We start from the raw sequence: 21,639 nt of genomic DNA, 5'->3' as shown, positions 1-21,639 counted from the left end.
CATGACTACTGGAAAAACCATAGCTTTGACTGCTATGGACCTTTGATGGCAAAGTAATGCCTCTGCTTTTTAATATGCTATCTAGGTTGGTCACAGCTTTTCTTCCAAGGAGCAAACGTCTTTTAATTTCATGGCTTTAGTCACCATCTGTAATGATTTTGGAGCCTCCCAAAGTAAAGTTTCCACTGTTTCCCCGTCTGTTTGCCATGAAGTGATGGGACCGGATGCCATGATCTTAGTTTTTTGAATGTTGAGCTTTAAGCCAACTTTTTCACTGTCCTCTTTCACTTTCATCAAGAGGCTCTTTAGTTCTTCTTTGCTTTCTGCCATAAGGGTGGTGTCATCTGCGTATCTTGAGGTTACTGATATTTCTCCTGGCAATTTTGATTCCAAATTGTGCTTAATCCAGCCTGGCATTTCGCATGATGTACTTACTCTGCATAGGCAACACAGCTATTACAGGGAGGGAACTTTGTTTGATTTCAATATCTTATTCAATATTCATACAACTTCTTCTATTACTAATATTATAAAATAATAACAGGGTGAAAAGTGAAAGTAGTAGTTGCTCAGTCGTGTCTGACTCCTTTCAACCCCATGAACTATAGCCCGCCAGGCTCCTCTGTCCATGGAATTCTCCAGGCAAGAATACTGGAGTGGGTTGCCATTCTCTTCTCCAGGGGATCTTTCTGACCCAGGCATCAAACCCTGTCCTCCTGCATTGCAGGTGGTTTCTTTACCATCTGAGCAACCAGGAAAGCCCAAATAACAAGGTATAATTTGTTAAATATTTGGTAATTTGAACTGGAAATTCTTCAAAGTATTGTGTAGCTTTAATTTATTTAATGCACAAAATAAGCCATAGCGGCAAATAATATTATCATTGCCTAGTTGAGAAAATTGAAGATAAGAATGGTTAAAATCTGGCCAAATTTATAACCTAGAAAGTAGAAGATCCATGATTCAGAAATAGAGTTAACTGATTTCAAAAGTCACAATGATTCTGATTGCCATTAAACTACCATCCCTCCCCCATAAATTCAATTAATCTTTTTTAAAACAAATTATTCTTTTTTTTCCACTGAGCACTTACTATGGGCAATCACTATGCTAGGTTGTAAGCCTAGAGTTAGATTAATGTTTAATTCTAAAATATTCACAGTGATTACCACTTAAGCAGGCTTAGATCCCATACTCCTGTGGCTGACTACATCACCAAGCTAATACTTTGAGAACGCTGTTGCTATCAATTTCATTACAGTCCTGGGCAAGATTCTTCAAATATTAAATTTCTCATTTGTCTCCAAGCTGTGCCTGATAACTTTGCAAACTAGCTGATACATCTAATCTTTTCTCATTTTATGAGCATTCCCACCAATCTGGGATACAAAATAGGCAGAACCCCAGACAGTGCCCTGACCTCTGATCTGGGCTGATGCAGACTTCATAGAAATCAAAAGGAGTTCCTTTCCAGAGAAAGAGAAAATAAACTTGTATGAAAATTCTTTCCGGAACTGGTAATTCACTACCATAACAACACAAACTTGCTGTTTTTCAAAAACTGTAAAATGTAAATTATTAATTGGATTCCTATAATAATTGTACCAATTTATTTGTCAAGTGCAATGATAAGTGTACCACAAAGATACAGAAGAGCTCTAGAGAAGTTAATATTGTTTCTTCAGTGAAGGGTTTCCTGGAAATGTGTCAGCAGGGCGATTTTGAATGATTGTGGACTCCGGAGGCTTAGTGGTGTGACTGCCAAGAGAGGGGCTGAAATGTGCTAACTCTAAAGAAGATCCTGAGAGAAAGTCCAGAAACCAGCAGAGGTCCTGGTCAGGGAAAAAGCCAATTTGATTCTCTTCTTAGTCACAAATCCAGACAACAAAATTTCATTATAAGTACTTAGCTTAAAACTATTTCTTGTTTGGAGGAATTAAATGCATTGTTTCAGTCTGCATTTACTTTGCAACTAAAGTTCCAGGAATTATATAAATCTGTTTTATAAGCTTAAATTAGATGTACCATTGGACAGTTAGCTCTCTGTGAGAGATTATACTGGTAAAATCATTTCAAAAATATTTTTTACTAAAGTTATCATGTTCAACATATCTTTTTGCTTTTAATGTGTTGAGTTCACAAGTGCACAGAGAAAATTCAATGTAAAACATATTAAAGCATACTATGTAAAAAAAAAAAAAAACCACACAGTTCATCAGTAAGTTAATGACTCTTGCAAACTACCTACCATCTGCATAGCTGAGATTTCAAAACCTGCATCTCGGATAGTCATCAGGATCTTTCCCAGAAGTCCTGAAAATACAGAACAAATGAGTGCAAAAATACAAAATTTTCTAAGGCATTTTAGCTTTATAGAAATGCAAATTTTCTATATCAAAGTATTTTGCTTAAACACTTGGGCTTCCCTGTTGGCTCAGACAGTAAAGAATCTACCTGCAATGTAGGAGACCCAGGTTTGATCCCTTGGTTGGGAAGATCCCCTGTAGAAGGGGGAATACTCCAGTATTCTCACCTGGAGAATCCCATGGACAGAGAAGCCTAATGGGCTGCAATCCATAGGGTCACAAAGACTTGGACAAGATCGAGCAACTAACACTTGCTTACACTATGTAAGAGTGAGTCACATAAACCTGCCCAGGAAAACTGCTGCTGCTGCTGCTGCTGCTAAGTCGCATCAGTCGTGTCCGACTCTGTGCGACCCCAGAGACAGCACCCCACCAGGCTCCCCTGTCCCTGGGATTCTCCAGGCAAGAACACTGGAGTGGGTTGCCATTTCCTTCTCCAATGCGTGAAAGTGAGAAGAGACAGTGAAGTCGCTCAGTCCTGTCAGACTCTTAGTGACCCCATGGACTGTAGCCTACCAGGCTCCTCCATCCATGGGATTTTCCAGGCAAGAGTACTGGAGTGGGGTGCCATTGCCTTCTCCGGCCCAGGAAAACTAGGCCTCTAATACTGTGACCCTATTTGATTCAGTAACCCCATTTGATTTTGCAATCCCAAATGTTTAGTAAAGTGCTTCAGGAATATTGACAATCACTTTTTTCAGTTTTGAAAACTATTTCTTAAATTTATTTTTAATTGGAGGATAACTGCTTTACAATGTTGTGTTGGTTTCTGCCATACAACAACGTGAACCAGGCATAAGTATTCATATATCACCTCCCTCTTGAACCTCTCTCCCAGTCCTGCCCCCAGCCTATCCCTCTAACTACAGCACCTTGTTGAGCTGTGTTATGCAGAAACTTCCCACCAGCTATCTGTTTTACACCTGGTAAGGTATATGTTGCAATGCTACTCTCTCATTTCATCCCACCTTCGCCTTCCCCCACTGTGTCCACAAGTCTGTTCTCCTCAAAACCAATCTTGAAGATTATGCAAAAAACTTTTAAGAACCTGAAGTCTAGTGATATAAAAACTATGAAAATCAAAGAGTTAAACTCATATTATAAAAAAATGTGGTATTAAAGTACCAGATATGGAAGGAGTCCAAAAGAACTCAAAGGCAGAGAAACGTCAAATTAAAACTGAAGAGGAGAACAGAAGCTTCAATGGGAAATGAGGGCAGGAACTAGCTCTTTAAGGTTATAGACAGATGGGATTATATAGGGACAAAGGTATAAAAAGAGACAAGGCATAAAGCTGGGGAAAATGTGAACCTGTGTACACAACAGTGCCTGTGGGTGTGCTCAGACACTTCAGTTGTGTGCCTTCAGACTCTTTGCGATCCCATGGACTGTAGCCTGCCAGGCTCCTCTGTACATGGGATTTCCCAGGCAAGAATACTGGAATGGGTTGCCATTTCCTTCTCCAGGGGATCTTCTGGACCCAGGGATTGAACCCAGGTCTACTGCATTGGCAGGTGGATTCCCAGGTCACTGGTGCCACCCAGGAAGTCCATATACAATAGTAAGAGGTCAAAAAAGAAAAAAGCTAAAAAGGAAAAGAGATTTTACCCAAATTTTTATAAAGGCCTTGGATGTCAACATGAAGAATTTGGTCTTTATGCCACAAACAGCAATTTTTATAATGGTGGTTTTAGACTCTGAAGGTCTAGAACTGATTTTTCAGATTACATTCCTGCTGCTCCTGCTAAGTCGCTTCAGTCCTGTCCGACTCTGTGTGACCCCATAGACGGCAGCCCACCAGGCTCCCCCGTCCCTGGGATTCTCCAGGCAAGAACACTGGAGTGGGTTGCCATTGCCTTCTCCAATGCATGAAAGGGAAAAGTGAAAGTGAAGTCACTCAGTCGTGTCCGACTCTTCGCGACCCCATGGACTGCAGCCTACCAGGCTCCTCCACCCATGGGATTTTCCAGGCAAGAGTACTGGAGTGGGGTGCCATTGCCTTCTCCATTAGTCTCCTATAAAAACCTAAGTTTCTTTTTTTCAAGTGAACTTAAATTCTTCTTTTTCTCTCTCTTTCACACATTACACACACAGACACACTCCCTATTCTGGATCATCTTGATGCTTACCTAATGATTCCAAATGACTAGTATCAGTAACAAATAAGTAGTATCAGTGCCTGAATGTGTATTTTTATTTATTATCTTACTGCTGCCAAATAGGCTATTTTAACCACAGCTGGCTGAGGCATGAAAAAACAAGCAAACAAAAAAGACAAGGACAGATCTATTTCTAAAAAGATACATTAGTACCAACTGAAGGCCAAATGATACAATAGCATGCTGTAGAAAGAAAGCTTTCTCAGAAGTTTCAAGAGTACACTAGGTCCCTGCCAAATGCAGAATACTCAGCGCCATATTCATGTTGAACTTACTGATTTTCCACAAACATCTTTTGTCACATTAACGTTAACCTAAATTTTATCGATTTTATAGTTTTGTTTGTAATGAATCTGCAAACTGTTTTAGTTATACAGCTGTATGTGCAAAAGTATACATTTATTTGTATATGTGGACATACTTAAGTTACATTATAATTAAAATAATTTATATCAACACTGAGAATCCAGTGAGAAAAATCTTCCTTCAAAAGAAACACAGCCAAAAGAAATGAATCACTAAAAACGTGAACAGGAGGATATAGGAAGATTATTAATGTAATAATAATGGGTGAGCTGGTCTGAAGAAAAGAATAAGGGACAGAAAGAATAGCAAAGGCTGTTGACATCATCTATTCTGCTGATTAGACTTGCATGGTAGAAGTAAAGAAATAAAGAAGTAATGAATATAAGATATTTCAAAAAAAAAAAGTAATAAGACTAAAGTGAACATAGAGCATGAAGATGAAGGAATAAAGGATTTGAGTCTAAGTGACCAGAAGAATGATAGCACTTTTAAGATGAAAACAAAGCTATGAAACTGAATTAAGAACAAAGATACTGAATTAATTTGGACACAGAAACAGAATTTTAGAGCAGAACACTGAGAAGACAGTATATCCAATGGCAGAAAAAATCATCAAGGAATGAAAGAATAAACTCCCTTTATTAAATTGGTAATGTGGGGTCTTCCAATAGATAGATATATAATGAGGCAGAGAGGTTAGAGTTGAAGTGATGAGAACAGATCAGTATTTGTTTGATAAAAATAAGGGGAAAAGCAAAAAAAAAAAAAAAAAAAGAGAGGGAGAGAGATGAGACGAATGAGTTTCGAGAAAATACCTGAAGTGTGGAGACTGAAGAATGAATTCTTCAAATGAATAAAGACATGTAAAAGGACATTTGCAAGAGAATCAAGAAGAAAAATATCACAGTAGTATTATAATATCAAAAGGAAAGGAAAATTCTTGGAATATAGGGATCTTTAAGAATGAAAGGAAATTAAGCACCCTGGAAATTAAGATAAATCTGCTGGCTTAAGCAAGATGGTATGATGATATTAAAGAAAGTCGTATCAACAGAAGGTTAGGAAAGAGAAGTTTTGCATGTACATGCTCAGTCATATCTGCCCCTTTTTGAGAAAACATGGACTGTAGCTCACCAGGCTCCTCTGTCCATGGATATTTCAGGCAACGATACTGGAGTGGGTTGCCATTCCCTTTTCTAGGGATCTTCCCAACCCAAGAATTGAACCTGTGTCTCCAGTGTCTCCTACATTGACAGGCAGATCTTTTACCACTGAGTCACCTGGGAAGCCCCAACCTATTAGTAATCTGTATCAAATAGTCAGATGACATTGGACACAGGAGTGACAACCAAAATTTCAAGACTATTATCAATAGGAAAAATATAGATAAGTAAGAAAAGAAGAAAGTAAATTAATTGTTGGGAACTCGGCCCTTTCACAGGAAGTTATTCCATTTAATCCTTACAGCAATACGCTAAAACAGGGATTACCATCCGACTACAGAATGAGACTATATGAAGATTTGGAAAAGATAAATAAAATTTGCTTAACATCACAAAACTACCGGGTCTCCCTATCAGTCTTTCTGCCAGTTTTAATAGGAAAAAAGGAATGTATGGAAGCCTGATATGTGAAACTCACTAGACAATGTGACATTGAGGCAAGTGCCATGTTCATTCTAAGAGTCATGGTATCTCTAGTGACACGAGCATCACTGGTCTAGCATGGATGTAGCAGGTAGCTGACAAATACTGCTCACTGAATAACAAAGTTAATAAAAGAAATAGCCAGAGGAAAGAAACAATCACAGCTCTCTGCCTGATGCGAGTCTGGGAAACTCTAAGACTCTTCAGAGCACAGTTAGAAAACACCAGAAAACTGGAAAGGAGTAATTAAAATTAGACAAGGGAAAAAAAATTTTTTTTAATTTTTGGTTTAACAATTCAAGAAAAAAAAGTTCATAGTGACTTCATGCCACATACAAACATTAACTCTAATGAATTCAAGGTAAATGTAAAAAAAAAATATAAACAAAATTGCCTGGGAAAACATCTAGATGATTATTCTCTTCTCATGATATAAGTAGCCTTTTGAAAAGGAGAGAAAGAGGTTGGCTGAAAGCTTCAATTCCAGCTCTGAACAGAATCACCCTCCTCCAACATGAAATCTTCTTTCATATCTCTTTCCACATATTTATTCCTTTCTACCTTGGTCCGTTTTTTCCTCTCACTCTCACCATCAGACCACCTTCTAACTCTTTCCCCAGTGTCTTTTGAAACCCTGAAATATTTTGAACAGTCTTTACGTCTTCAGTCTCAGCTACCTACCACAAGCTCTTCTTACTCAGAATTAATCTTCATTTTTCACTTACCTACAATCATAACAGGTTAAAGGTTTGCCTCCTTTTTTCCCTTGCTATGATTTAAGTTTTTGTGTACTATCTAAGCTCATATGTTGAAATATTAATGCCCAATGTGATGATAGGGGCCTTCCCTGGTGGCTGCAGGTTCAATCCCTGGGTTAGGAAGATCCCCTGGAGAAGAAATGGCAACGCACTCTTGCCTGGGAAATCCCTTGGACAGGGGATTTGGACAGGAATCTGGCAGCCCACAGTCCACAGGGTCACAAAGAATCAGACTCGACTTAGCGACTAAACAACAATGTGATGGTAGGAGGAGGTTGTGCCTTTGGGAGGTGCTTAAGTCATGAGGTTGGAGCCCTCATAAATGAGATTAGTAAAGGTCAAGATTTTAGATGCATTAGTAAATCAAGATCCAATTATGATATCTATAAGAAAGCAAGTTTAAATATGAAGACACAGGTAGGCTGAAAGTAAATGGATGGAAAAAGATATACCGTGCAAACAATAAGTATAAGAAAGCTGGAGTGGTTATATTAATTTTAAATAAAGTAGAATTTATGAAAGGGGTATTATACAGATAAATGTCCTAAGAGGTATTCAAACACAGAACTTTAGACAGACAGCTGAAAGAAAGTGGATATTCATGACAAAAAGAGCATAGAGCAAATGTACGGAGAAGTAAAATAGCAAGGTTCTTTTGGGAAAGGGGAAATGAGACAGGAGAGAGCATAGCAGAGGTGGCAGAAGACACTGGTAGAAGGACTCTTGGACTTATATAGAGGTTTGAATGTCATCCTATAGGCCAAAAGTTCCCCAAACTTTTTGGTTTCATGGACCTCTTCTTAGAAATTATTAAAAATTCTAAAACACTTTTATGTACTAGGTTATATTGATAAATATTTGCTGTGTTATAAATTAAAACAGTAAATTTTAAAATATTTATTAATTTAAATATAACAAAAATTCTTTACATTTTAACATAAATACAGTTTTTATGAGAAAAACGACTTTTCCAAAACAATAAAAAATTAGGGAGGAGAGATAGTTTCACGTTTTAAAAAATCTCTAATTTCTAATTTAATGAAAAGCAGCTGCCTTCTCACATCTGCTTCAACTTTCAGTCTGCTGCTCTGTGTTGTTTGCTCAAAATATGTAGATTTGGGTGGAAAATGTAGTATTTTAATAGTCTAATAAAATTTTATATATTCTTCTTTCTTTGACAAGTAGTAGTTTCTTAAAAGCTCACTGCAACATATAATTTCAAACTTCTACCAATGAACGTTTTTTTAACCTTGTTACACTAAAATCCACTGGTCTATCTTATACTCTGTATTAATCTGCTATCCTTGCATGATTTTGTAACATCATACACATTGTTTGGAAAATTCGATTATGCAGATATTCCAAATGTTGACTCTACTACACAACATCAAAAACATCCCATTTGTCAAATACATATTTCATCAGAATAGTCTAAGTATTGGGAAGCTGTTCAAGATGGTGCATACAGTTTTCCAAACTCTTAACTCTAATTTTCACTTGTAATTTTATCTTCTTTTGGATTTTTATCTTGAGCAACAATTATTTCCAGTTGTCACTTCTTTTAAATGACAGGCTTATTTTAAAGAAAATGCCAAATAGCCTTATCTGAATAACCACAGATTGTCATTCTTTCAAGTAAAAATGGTACAACAGCTGTATATGTATTTCTCCTAAAGATAACATTACATTTCAATATGGATCAAAACTGCTTTATGCATACTTCCCATTTCTTCACACAGAATATTATAAATATTTTGACCTGAGGGTCAAAACTTAAGTTAATAATTTTAACTGTTTCATCAAGGGTATTCTTAAGTGAAAGCAGCTTTTCAAATTTTTCTGCAAACACAAGATGGTTAAAAATATATTGACCACTGGTATAGTCTGCTACCACTATCCTGATCTTTGCTGAGGTGCCAGCAGTTTTACACACCATTGCTTCTGCACCATTGGTCCAAATGTCAACACATTTTAAAACGCAAATAAATGCTTAGTACTTATGAGATTTGGTCTCGAGGATACCTGAAAAGATCTTATTTATAATAATAAAGAAAAATTTTACATGATTACATAAGAATCCTGATGTCAATATGAAAGTCATATTTAGTCCTATGCATTCACCAATACAAAGAGAAATATACAATCTAGTATAAATCTATAAATCACATTAAACTATGCCCTGTAGGTCATATTTACACATTGAACAGAATAATTCTATTCACAGATAAACCAATAAAAATTATAGCCCAAACAGCCCTGACACTGTGCCAAGAACAGTCAGACATGAGTCAAGGGTACTGCTTTTTTTAATATTCAGTTGGTTATGCGCAGAGGCATGATAAAGAGGCATTTAAGAAAACTGTTCTGTGTTTAACAGCTTGAAACGACAAACTATCAACAACCTTATGTCCTTTACTTTGTTCTAGACAGAAAATGTTCAGCTGACTAAACAAATGACAATAACTATGTAAATAAAGTAACAAACAAAAAAAAGGTAAAACTGCATGCTCCACAGCAAACATGTTCAAAAGGGTCAAACAAAGCAGATGGCTTATTTTATTTGGCTGGTGTTTGCACAGTTAATTTGTTTTTTAATAATTTGCTTATAACTCCATGAATGCTACCTAAATGTTTTGAATGTCAAATCACCCACCTCTCCATCTCCACTCCTCCTCAGTTCATATCCTGATATCTTTCATCTGAACTGTTCTAAAGCCTTTTTAATAAGCAGCCACCCTCTATCCAGTCATCAACAATACATCTATTACTTCATCTTTCTAAAAAGGCTTGCTTCTCCTGGGTTTAGGAGCTTCCCACCCTCTCTTAGGAAAACTAAACCATTTGACTGGAAAGGGAATTGCCATCTTCTTACATGACCCTATAACCACAAGCTTCAGCCAGTGCTCAAGAAGTGGAGGCCAGACCTAAACAAGGTCAATCATAGCACTCAGCAGGCTGGGCCAAACTAATTCACCCAGGAATGGGCCTAGAATTGGTGCAATTCAGAGTACCTTCCCTGACCCAATCAGACTTCTGCCCTGGAATTTTTCAGCTTGAGTCAGGGAAAAACAACTCTTTCCACTATGTTTCTAAGTATATGAGCCTCTCATTGCTGGCAACCCAACCTCTCTCCCAAAGTGCTATTAAAAGCTAATCTGCAAGCATTAAAGTGAGTCAAAAGCCAGAGAGAACAAAGATACTGAGCAAGTCTCCCTAAGCCAAACTCAACCCCTAATCTACTTCCAGCACTATCCTTAAGTGAGACAAATAGGAAATTCAAGTTGGGTTTCTGTCAGTTGTACTAACAGTGTCCTCATCAAGCCCCCTTTTTATATGAGGTGATACACTGTAGCCTGAGGAAAAAAGGCTATAGCAGGGTGATAAAGAAGAAACAGTACATTTTGAAAGCTGTGGTACTCTGATGTGTGCTTTCTAATAAAAAAATTTACAGTCAGCAAATATCTTAGAAAAAAATCATAAGTATAGGCACATAATCAAAAACTGAAATTTGAAGATTCCCCTTCTGTCTACTAGGGCTTCCCCAGTAGCTCAGACAGTAAAGAATCTGCCTGCTTGTAAGAGACCTGGGTTCTATCCCTGGGTTGGGAACCTGGAGAAGGGAATGGCAACTCACTCCAGTATTCTTGCTTGAAGAATTCCATGGACAGAGAAGCCTGGTGGGCTACAGTCCATGGGGGTCGCAAAGAGCAGACACGACTGAGCAACTACCACTTCTGTCTATAAAGTTCATAAATGATCATGGTTGGAGAGTGTAAGAAAAGTAACTAATGATAAATATTCAGGTACACTGAAGTCCAAACAGTATTTTTAGAAATAGTAGACTTAACTATTTAAAAAAAAAAACAGATTGGAACCAAATAAGGGAAACAAAATTACAAGGAAACTGAATAAAACAGGCACTTTAACACCAATTGGTATCAATAAAATAAAAAGGACAGTAAAGATTTTCATTCAATTTAAATCATATAACACAACATGGTTTGCATCATTTGGAAGAAAATAAGGGCATCAGGATTATATGATCCAGGATGGATGCATAAGTGTCACATAAAGTACCCCAGGGGCTTCCCAGGTAGCTCAGTAGTAAAGAAATCTCCTGCTAATGCAGGAGATGCAGGTTTGATCTCTGGGTTGGGAAGATCTCCTTGAGTAGGGAATGTCAGCCCACTCCAGTATTCTTGCCTGGGAAATCCCATGGACAGAGGAGTCTGGTAGGCTACAGTCCATGCTGTCACAAAAAGATTTGGACACAACTGAGCTCAAACTGAGCACACACTAGGTACCCTAGGTCACCAAGGCAAGTATAATGAGGTGCTAATATAATGTTTTAAGACTTTTAGGGGCATGAAAGCAGCAACATGATGACAGTCTTCGGGACTGAGACAAGCTTCTCCCAACAGTTACAATGAAAACATGGCTTGAATTCAAAATGGAAATAAACGTGGGTTTTTTTCCCCCAGTTTTAAATAAATACATAAATTGAAATACAGTATACATTTTTGAGAATCTGTTGTTTCTCCCTCCAATCTGTACCTGGTCAGGGTAAATAAATCACTGTTAACAGACCTGCCTTCATTTGGCTCTGTTATCTGCTATCACCCCTGCAAAAATGGGCTCTTAGACTGAAAGGCACCCCTTATGAGTTTCATTAGGATTATATTGCTCATAATAACCTACAGTTGAAATGAGTTGTTCTCTCTATCTGTACAGCTGCCAAAGAGGAGTAGACGTGTGGCACACAGAGAGGAAGGTTATCAACAGTGATGACACATGAGATATTTGGCCAGGGACCAAGTGTGTCAATTTGCTCTCCAGGCCACAGATGTAAGGGCTGGTGAACACTTCAGTCTGAAGAGCCATCTCCTTTGCCTATATCAATCTAACCTCTCTACAGTCTCAGTTTCTTTCCTCATCTGTAAAAGGGGGTAATACCTACCTCACAGGGTTGTCACAATGATTAAATGTGTCTGTATATGTAAAATTCTTAGAACAGCCAGTGGCAAACAACAGCATTATTAGGTAATGTAAGCAGCAGTAGAGACTTCCCTGGTGGCTCGATCAGACATGACTGAGCATCTAGCAGCAGCAGGGTAGTAGTAGTTGTATAGTCGCTAAGTTGTGTCCGACTCTTTGCGACCCCATGAACTGTAGCCCACCAGGCTCCTCTGTCCATGGGATTTCCCAGGCAAGAATACTGGAGTAGGTTGCCATTTCCTATTCCGGGGCATCTTCCCAATCCAGGGATCAAACCCGTATCTCCTGCATTGGCAGGTGGATTCTTTACCACTGAGCCACCAGGAAAGTCCCAGTAGAGTAGTACTAGAGCCAATAATCATCTCAGTGTGTTAGGATACACATCTGGGCTTATACAATTAGCATGAATTTAATTTTCAGCAGTACTGTTAAAATGCAAACATTCTGTTAAACTGGACATGGCACAGCAGACTGGTTCCAAATTGGGAAAGGAGTGTGTCAAGGCTGTATATTGTCACCCTGCTTATTTAACTTATATGCAGAGTACATCATGTGAAATGCTGGACTGGATGAAGCACAAGCTGGAATCAAGACTGCCAGAAGAGATATCCATAACCTCAGTTATGCAGAAGACACCACCCTTATTGCAGAAAGCGAAGAAGAACTAAAGAGCCTCTTGCTGAAAGTGAAAGAAGAGAGTGAAAAAGTTGTTTTAAAACAACATTCAGAAAACTAAGATCATGGCATACGGTCCCATCACTTCATGGCAAACAGATGGGGAAACAATGCAAATAGTGACATTTTCTTGGACTCCAAAATCACTGCAGATGGTGACTGCAGCCATGAAATTAAAAGAAAGATTAAAAGCTCCTTGGAAGAAAAGCTATGACCAACCTAGACAGCATATTAGAAAGCAGAGACATTACTTTGCCAACAAAGGTCTGTCTAATCAAAGCTATAGTTTTTCCAGTAGTCATGTATGGATGTGAGAGTTGGACTATAAAGAAAGCTGAGTGCCGAAGAACCAACACTTTTTGAACTATGGCGTTGGAGAAGACTCTTGAGAGCCCCTTGGACTATAAGGAGATCTAACCATTCAATCCTAAAGGAAATCAGTCCTGAATATTCATCTGAAGGACCCATGCTGAAGGTGAAACTCCAATACTTTGACCATCTGATGCAAAGAACTGACTCATTGGAAAAGACCCTGATGCTGGGAGATTGAAGTCGGGAGGAGAAGGGGACAACAGAGGATGATATGGTTGGATAGCATCACCGTCTCAATGGACATGAGTTTGAACAGGCTCTGGGAGTTGGTGATGGACAGGGAAGCCTGGCATGCTGCAGTCCATGGGGTCATAAAGAGTTGGACATAACTGAGCGACTGAACTGAACTGAGCCACGAGGGAAGCCCCAGTAGAGTAGTACTAGAGCTAATAATCATCCCAGTGTGTTAGGATACACAGCTGGGCTCATACAACTAGCATGAATTTAATTTTCAGCAGTACTGTTAAAACGCAAACATTTTATATGTTCTATTTGACAGGAGACTATTGTGTCACAGATACACCTCCAGGAGACTAATGCTAATGGCTGTGTCACAGTGAATGAGATTGATGCAGTGCCTGTGAGAAGCAGATAACAGGGTCAGCTCTATACCCAGCTAGAGCCACAATAGGGCCGGGCAACCCCACTGGTTCTCAGAAGCAAAGCCACTGCTGTCTAAGCCAGTCATGCCTGGCAAGCACCATGATAAACATGGGAGGAAGTCTGAGCAACAAAAGTGGGAAGAAGAGCGTTCTTACACTTGACAAAGCAAGGCCTCTCTCTCTGACTAGGAACTCCTAGAAATATATGAGGTGAACTGTGTAAAGAGCTTGAGTTCTGTCTTAGCAGATGAGTATGTATATTAGTGAAACAACTTTTATAGGTTCATAAAGAACATGTACAGCTTTAAGTAGAATTTGAAACAAAATTTTGCCTATAAAAACCTCTGCAAGGGGAAAAAAGACAACACTTTATATTTACATCAAATTTTTGAAATAAAAAATCAAAATCATAAAACAAAATGGCAAATGTAGGATAAGTCAGTTTATAACTCCCCACTTAAAGATAGTCTCTATTTTACAGATGGTACCATATTATGTATTTTGTCTATTTTACAGATAACCAGTAAGGACCTACTATATTGCACAGCAACTCTACTCAGCACTCTGTAATGGCCTATATGGGAAAAGAATCTAAAAATGAGTGGATATATACATAACTGATTCACTCTGCTGTACATGTGAAACTAACAGAACACTGTAAATCAACTACACTCTAATTAAAACTTTAAAAAGCAGCAGCCAGTCTGTTGTACAAGACAATTCATCACAATTTAGATGCTATGCTCCACAATCCTTACACTAAATAGGGGTGGTGGGAAATAAAAATGGAAGCTAAAGAAGTGTCAAAAAAGAAATCTTGCATTGTATTTGAGCTGAGACCTGTGAAACATCAGGATGAGACCTATGAAACAGAAGTTTTAATACTGATACAGCCAAGAATGCATGAACTAACAAAACTGATTTATAAATAGATGTCATGTTTAATACTAATAATCAATTTAAAGCAAAATGAAAGAATTTGATTTCTTTTCAATTTTAAATCTTTTATTTCATTAGAAAATAGGCCTGTTTTGTCCTTAAAATGTGATTAGTGTAAAGCAAATTACACTAATCATTAAGAGTTTGAGTTTAATTTTCAATGCCAAAATACAAAAGAAATAACAAACATTACTGAATTCAACAGAAAGAATTTAGTACTAATCATAGCAAACATACATAACAAATCAACTTAGGCATAAAAGCCAAGTGCAAAAGCTTTCTGTTTCTTAGGCAACAATATGTCACTAGGCAAGACCACTTCACTGATAATCTTCCAGTAATTCTTAATCAGATAAAAAGATAAATCCATAGATCAGCCTAGCTTCAAATGTCTGTTATGATATCTTGCTGGCTAGTAAGCAAAAATATTGTAGCATCACATGACATCAATTGCAGATGAGAGTTTGAATTCAGCAGAATTATTAAACTGAGAGCTAGCAACTTAAGTCTTAGAGGATCTCAAATTCATTAGCTGATCATAAAGTTCATTCCAGTAGCAAGAAGGCTTATAAAATATAGACCTAATTCATCGAAAAGCATTTCTGATTTTCCACTTATACCACACACCCAAAACTAAAATACACACTTCCTTACCAATGTCCTAACAGCCGTAATCTGCAATTCCTTACAAGGCAATAAAAAGAGTAACCAATATAACTTTACAGATGCACCCACAATATGGTAACTCAGTATATTAAAATTCATCGCAATGTAATTGAGTAGAAAATAGTAAAGGCGGGTTCTACACCAACATTAGAGCAACAGAAAAGACCCATCGGATCTAAAAATCTCCAGGGAAAGGCCATCAAGAACCCCTCCTTACTGGGAAAAAAGGATGGACTCAGCATAGCAAAGGAAGCCAAGAACAATCAGCATCAGCAAGGTTGAAATAAGATTACAATTTTAAAATATGGACAGTCCAAGAAAAACAAAGCAGGGTACCAAGCTGACAGGGCAAAAAATGAAAATTCTGTAGTATTAGGCAAACAGACCATCAGAAGTCCAAAGTTAATACCAGGTTACCACGGAAAGCAAGTCAATCACATAATCACAAAGCAATGCTACATTTTTAAAGCACAGGATACTACTGCCAGATTCCAGGTAGTGGGAGATTCTTTCTAATCTTGAAAGAAACCAGTCCCTCTTCTGAAGGGTTGGAGAAAGCACAAATCCCACTGGAAGTAGACATCACGTTTCTAGGAGATTTTCATGAATATGATTGTACATGCGCTATACATGTTACAGGGGCTTCCCTGGTGGTGGTGCTGTTCAGTTGCTAAGTCATGTCCGACTCTTTGCAACCCCATGGACTGCAGCATGCCAGACTTCCCTGTCTTTCTCTTCTGGAGTTTGCTCAAACTCATGTCCATTGAGTGGATGATGTCATCCAACCATTTCATTCTCTGTTGCCTCCTTCTCCTCATGCCCTCAATCTTTTCCACCATCAGTGTCTTTTCCAATGAGTCAGCTCTTCACATCAGGTGGCCAATGTATTGGAGCTTCAGCTTCAGCATCAGTCCTTCCAATAAACATTCAGGGTCGATTTCCTTTAGGATTGACTGGTATGATCTCCTTGCAGTCCAAGGGACTCTAAAGAGTCTTCTCCAACACCACAGTTTGAAAGCATCAATCCTTTGCTGCTCAGCCTTCTTTATGGTCCAACCCTCACATCCATACATGACTACTGGAAAAACCCTAGCTTTGACTATATGGACCTTTGTCAGCAAAGTGATGTCTCTGCTTTTTAATACACTGTCTAGGTAGCTCATAGCTTTTCTTCCAAGGAGCAAGTGTCTTTTAAAGAACTTGCCTACCAATGCAGGAGACACAAGTTCAATCCCTGAATTGGGAAGATCCCATGGAGAAGGAAATGGCAACCCATTTCAGTATTCTTGCCTGGGAAACCCTAAGGATAGAGAAGCATGGTGGGCTACAGTCCATGGGGTTGCAGGAAAGTTGGACACAATTTAGTGACTAAGCAACAACAATGTTATAACTTACCAATAGAAATCTGTTAGTTTTATAAGCAAGCACCAGAAAAGACTGAAAAGGTAATTCAAAACCATGGGTCCATTAACTCTAAAATGAACAAAACCAAGTACAATTCTTTTCCCTTCCATAAAATTAGTTCTGTTGTTTTGTATTCTATTTTTACAACATATAAAGAAAAGGACTCTCAAAGCTTATCTTTGCACAACTTTTAAAAATATGAACATTTATTTTCTTTATTCCAGTTATCCAAAGTCACCATTAAGGTGGAAACAAACTTAGACATCTTATTACAAAAACACTGCTTCTTTTGTTGACCTTAAATGAGTCTATCTAATTTCCCCAGTTGGCAAGATTACATTGCCATTCATAGATAGGCTTGCTGCTGCTGCTAAGTCGCTTCGGTCGTGTCCGACTCTGTGCGACCCCATAGACGGTAGCCCACCAGGCTCCCCCGTCCCTGGGATTCTCCAGGCAAGAACACTGGAGTGGGTTGCCATTTCCTTCTCCAATGCATGAAAGTGAAAAGTGAAAGTGAAGTCGCTCAGTTGTGTCCAACTCTTCACGACCCCACAGACTGCAGCCTACCAGGCTCATCCATCCATGGGATTTTCCAGGCAAGAGTACTGGAGTGGGGTGCCATTGCCTTCTCCTATAGATAGGCTTAGAAGTAGACATAATGCCACAAATTATATAACTCTTGCTCCTCATCTGCTGGAAGCACAGTTTATATGCACTGGGTATAGGCCTCCATTTTTGGTTTATTTTCCAGCATGTCCTTATGTAGGGGGCAGTTTTGCTGACCATTATTTCTCAAAATGTGGTCCCTGCATCAGCAGCATTAGCCTGACTTGGAAATTTCAGAAATGAAGACATACTGAGTCAAACACTCTGAAGGTATGGCCCAGGAATCTCTATGTTAACAATCCAGATCCAGTTATCCAGATGCTCACTAAAATTTGAAAACTATGATTGGGAGCAAAAGATCTGAGGACAAGAGAGCATCACGATTACCACTCTCCTGGCCGTGAAAAAGGCGAAGATGATCCGAAAAGCCTATGACTTTAATCTCTAGTCCACTTCTTCCTTAATCCCATTACTCCATACCTATATCATCTTAAAAAACAAGTCAAACATGTCTTAAATTCTTAAGTTCTGAATTTTGGGTCTTAATTTCCCCTACCCCTTTTTATACAATTTTTAAAAACATGCCTCATTGGAAAACAAACAAAATGGAAGTAAGAGGGGTACATGGTGAAAGCAAATCTCCTTTCCACCCCAGATTCTCAGTCCTTCCTCTTAGAGGAAATCACTGTAAGTAACACTTTACATACTCTTCTAGAAATACTAAACGTACATACAAATACACATACATATATTTTTTGTTTGTTTGTTTTGAAGGAAATGAGAACATACTATATACCATCTACTGGTTCCCTGGTGGCTTAGATGGTAAAGAATTTGCCTGCAATGTGGGAGACTCGGATTTGATCCCTGGGTTGGGAAGATCCCCTGGAGAAAGGAATGGCTACCCACGCCAGTATTCTTGCCTGGAGAATTCCATGGATAGAGGAGTCTGGGAGGCTACAGTCCACATGGTCATGAAGAGTCAGACGCGACTGAGTGACTACAGCTTCACTTTTCATACCATCTACTCTTTGCCTTGCCCAGTTTCTAAATATTTATTGTAAAATATAAAAAGTACATGTTTTAGGCAAAATATATAACAGTTTAATAATTTTAAAGTGAACATCTGTGCTCAGAAAAAAATCAGAATACTCAGTTATATATATACATATATATATAACTGAATAATTTTGCTGTATACCAGAAACTAGCAAAACATGGTAAATAAACTATATTTCAATAATGAAAAAAGACCCTTAAGATTATCCCAAAGAGACACTGCAGAGTGTTCCTTTGATAACTACGCTGTTCTGTAATGACCACCATGAAAATGGCTGAGGAGAAATAACTTCCCATTTGGCATACACAAGCCACCGTATGACAACACAGAGATGTAGTCGATGTAAGGTAGTGACAAGGGACAAATGAACTAACCACCGAAACAAGTGAGAACTTTGAATCACAAGCTTTCTAGAGTAGGAAGTTTGTGTGAATATGCAGAAAAACAGTGTACCATTTATTAAACAATGCAAAAAGTAATGACACAGATCATATCTTTCAGCACTTCTCATAAGTATCAACTGCTCTCGTCTTTTAACATGTCATTTGGAAACCCAAGCTCTCTAGACTTCTGTAAGGTACTATCCTTTCTTTAGATGTGTGCCTTTTTTCTTCCTCATAAGAATCAATTCTAATTAAATTGTCAGAATTTCCTCATTTATAATCTGTCATGTAACATGAGTCATCTTTTAAAGTCTTACCACACAAGATCATGCTACCATGGCTTTTCATTTTTAAAATATCTCCTGATAAAGTAACATGATATGGCCCAAATCCCTGGGCCCCAGCTCCAGAACGATGGGTCCTGCTCCTAGGTTAGTGGAAGGAAGCTGCCCAAAGAACAAGACCAAAGCCTAAGTAGAAGAAAGTCCTGTCTTCCTCTGTCATTGTGCAATTACAGGGGCATTTCTGCAGAAGAGGAGTAAGAAAGATATACAATAAATCAGTACTGAAGATCCCTCCAAAGGCAGAAGAATGGGAACACACTGTCTTTGCAAACTGAGATATGTTTTCCTCAAGTCTAGACCATTTCTGGGCTTCCCAGGTGGCGCTAGTGGTAAAAGAACCTGCCTGCCAATGCCAATGCAGCAGACTTAAGAGATGCGGGTTCGATCTCTGAGTTGGGAAGATCTCCTGAAGAAGAAAATGGCAACCCACTCCAATACTCTTGCTTGGAAAATCCCATGGACAGAGGAGCCTGGCAGGCTGTATGTAGTCCATGGGGTTGCAAAGAGTCAGACGCAACTGGTGAGGCGACTTAGCACTCACAGCGCAGAACATTTCTAACTATGTTTGGCATTACTTAATGACATTTCTAAAATTACATGGTCCTCTAACAGACATGAACATGAAAAATAAACAAGGGGAGTAGTATTTTGTCAAAACTCAGCATCTATTCTTGCATAAATCCTGTTCCTCCTTAAATACTCTGTGAATACCTAGAAAACATGTAGTCACAGCTATGGTTTTTCCAGCAGTCATGTATGGATATGAGAGCTGGACTATAAGGAAAGCTGAACACTGAAGAATTGATGCTTTTGAACTGTGGTGTTGGAGAAGACTCTTGAGAATCCCTTGGACTGCAAGGAGATCCAACCAGTCAATCCTAAAGGAAATCAGTCCTGAAAATTCATTGAAAGGACTGATGCTGAAGCTGAAGCTCCAATACTTTGGCCACCTGATGAGAAGAACTGACTTATTTGAAAAGACCCTGATGCTGGGAAAGATTGAAGGCAGGAGGAGAAGGGGACGATAGAGGATGAGATGGTTGGATGGCATCACCAACTCAACGGACATGAATTTGAGCAAGCTCTGGGAGTTGGTGATGGACAGGGGAGCCTGGTGTGCTGCAGTCCTTGGGGTCGCAAAGAGTCGGACACGACTGAGTGACTGAACTGAACTGAACAGGTCAACAGGTGAATAATCTCAAAGTCATATGTGTCATGTTGCCTCAGTAACATCATTCGCTGAATGGTAACTCTTAAATTCTAACATATAAAAAGGTAAAAAAAGGAATGGGAAAATGAAGTTTCCTCAAACAAAATAATTCTCCTGCCAATAAATATCATTTCCTTCAGTAATATATATACAGGTTGTCCCCCAAGACTTAGGGTAGTAACTTAGAAATATAAATGCTAGAAATGTATAATAAAATATGATTTGAAAGTTATATAGATTTCTTTTTAAATATTTACCAAAACATAAACTATATTCAAGCTAAAAAACATGGAATAAATGTAAAAGAAATTTAAATTAATTTTATAAATGGAATTATTTGTTGCATTTATAATTCTAAAGTTATTAAAGCTTAAAATTACACTAAGACTTCTGAGAAATCTTAGAAGTCACTTTCCTTAATGTTATACTTCTTCCAGTGCTCTTTCAATAAAAACAGGTTTCATTCTAATCTCACTAGAGAGTAATGCCTAGCTAGACACAGGTCAAACTTTTCTGTTATTTTTTTTAAACAACTGCTAAATAGACATTATTGAGAATAATGCTACTGAAATAGTATTATTGAGAAGCTACTTTGGTAAAGCAGAGTGCCATGGATATTCAAATTTTCCATCACTCCAAGAAATTCTCACCAACTTAAAATCGAGAACAGGGGACTACCTCTGTTGAGTCATATGAATTACTGAAAACTAAAAGGTAACTCTTCCTTAACCTTCTTCGTGGTTGTTATTAACCTGACACAGAAAACAAGCTACAAATCTTTCACTTGGTATAAAATAAATGGCAACTCACTCCAGTATTCTTGCCTGGAAAATTCCATGGACAGAGGAGCCTGGCAGGCTACAGTCCATGGGGTCACAAAAGAGTTGGACATGACTGAGCAACTAAACAACTAAAAAGTAGCCTCTGATACAGGTAGATCACCAGAGGAAATACAGGATGTTCCTTGTGCTCAAAATTTATGATAAATGGTTCTCAAACTGGACATCAGATGTTCATCAGGATGACCTGGGGAGGCTTTTTAAAAAATATTTGTTTATCACTAATTGGAGGATAATTGCTTCACAATGTTGTGAGGGTTTCTGCCATACACCAACATGAATCAGCCATAGGTATACATATACGCCATC

The 21,639-nt window shown here is 38.3% G+C and overlaps 1 protein-coding gene across 3 annotated transcripts in view; it reads right to left on the bottom strand.

Annotated features, from left to right (window-relative positions):
* The window catches only part of NME7 (NME/NM23 family member 7), a 248,043-nt gene that overhangs the window by 143,754 nt on the left and 82,650 nt on the right, over positions 1-21,639 (bottom strand). For all 3 annotated transcript variants that reach the window (XM_025285986.2, XM_025285985.2, XM_025285988.2), the window contains one exon: positions 2,249-2,313. In XM_025285986.2, coding sequence (XP_025141771.1) covers positions 2,249-2,313 — 65 coding nt within the window. The remainder of the gene's footprint in view (positions 1-2,248; positions 2,314-21,639) is intronic.

The sequence above is a fragment of the Bubalus bubalis genome, chromosome 5 (genome assembly GCF_019923935.1).
Source record: "Bubalus bubalis isolate 160015118507 breed Murrah chromosome 5, NDDB_SH_1, whole genome shotgun sequence".
Classification (NCBI taxonomy): domain Eukaryota; kingdom Metazoa; phylum Chordata; class Mammalia; order Artiodactyla; family Bovidae; genus Bubalus; species Bubalus bubalis.
This window is presented reverse-complemented; position numbering and strand designations above follow the sequence as displayed.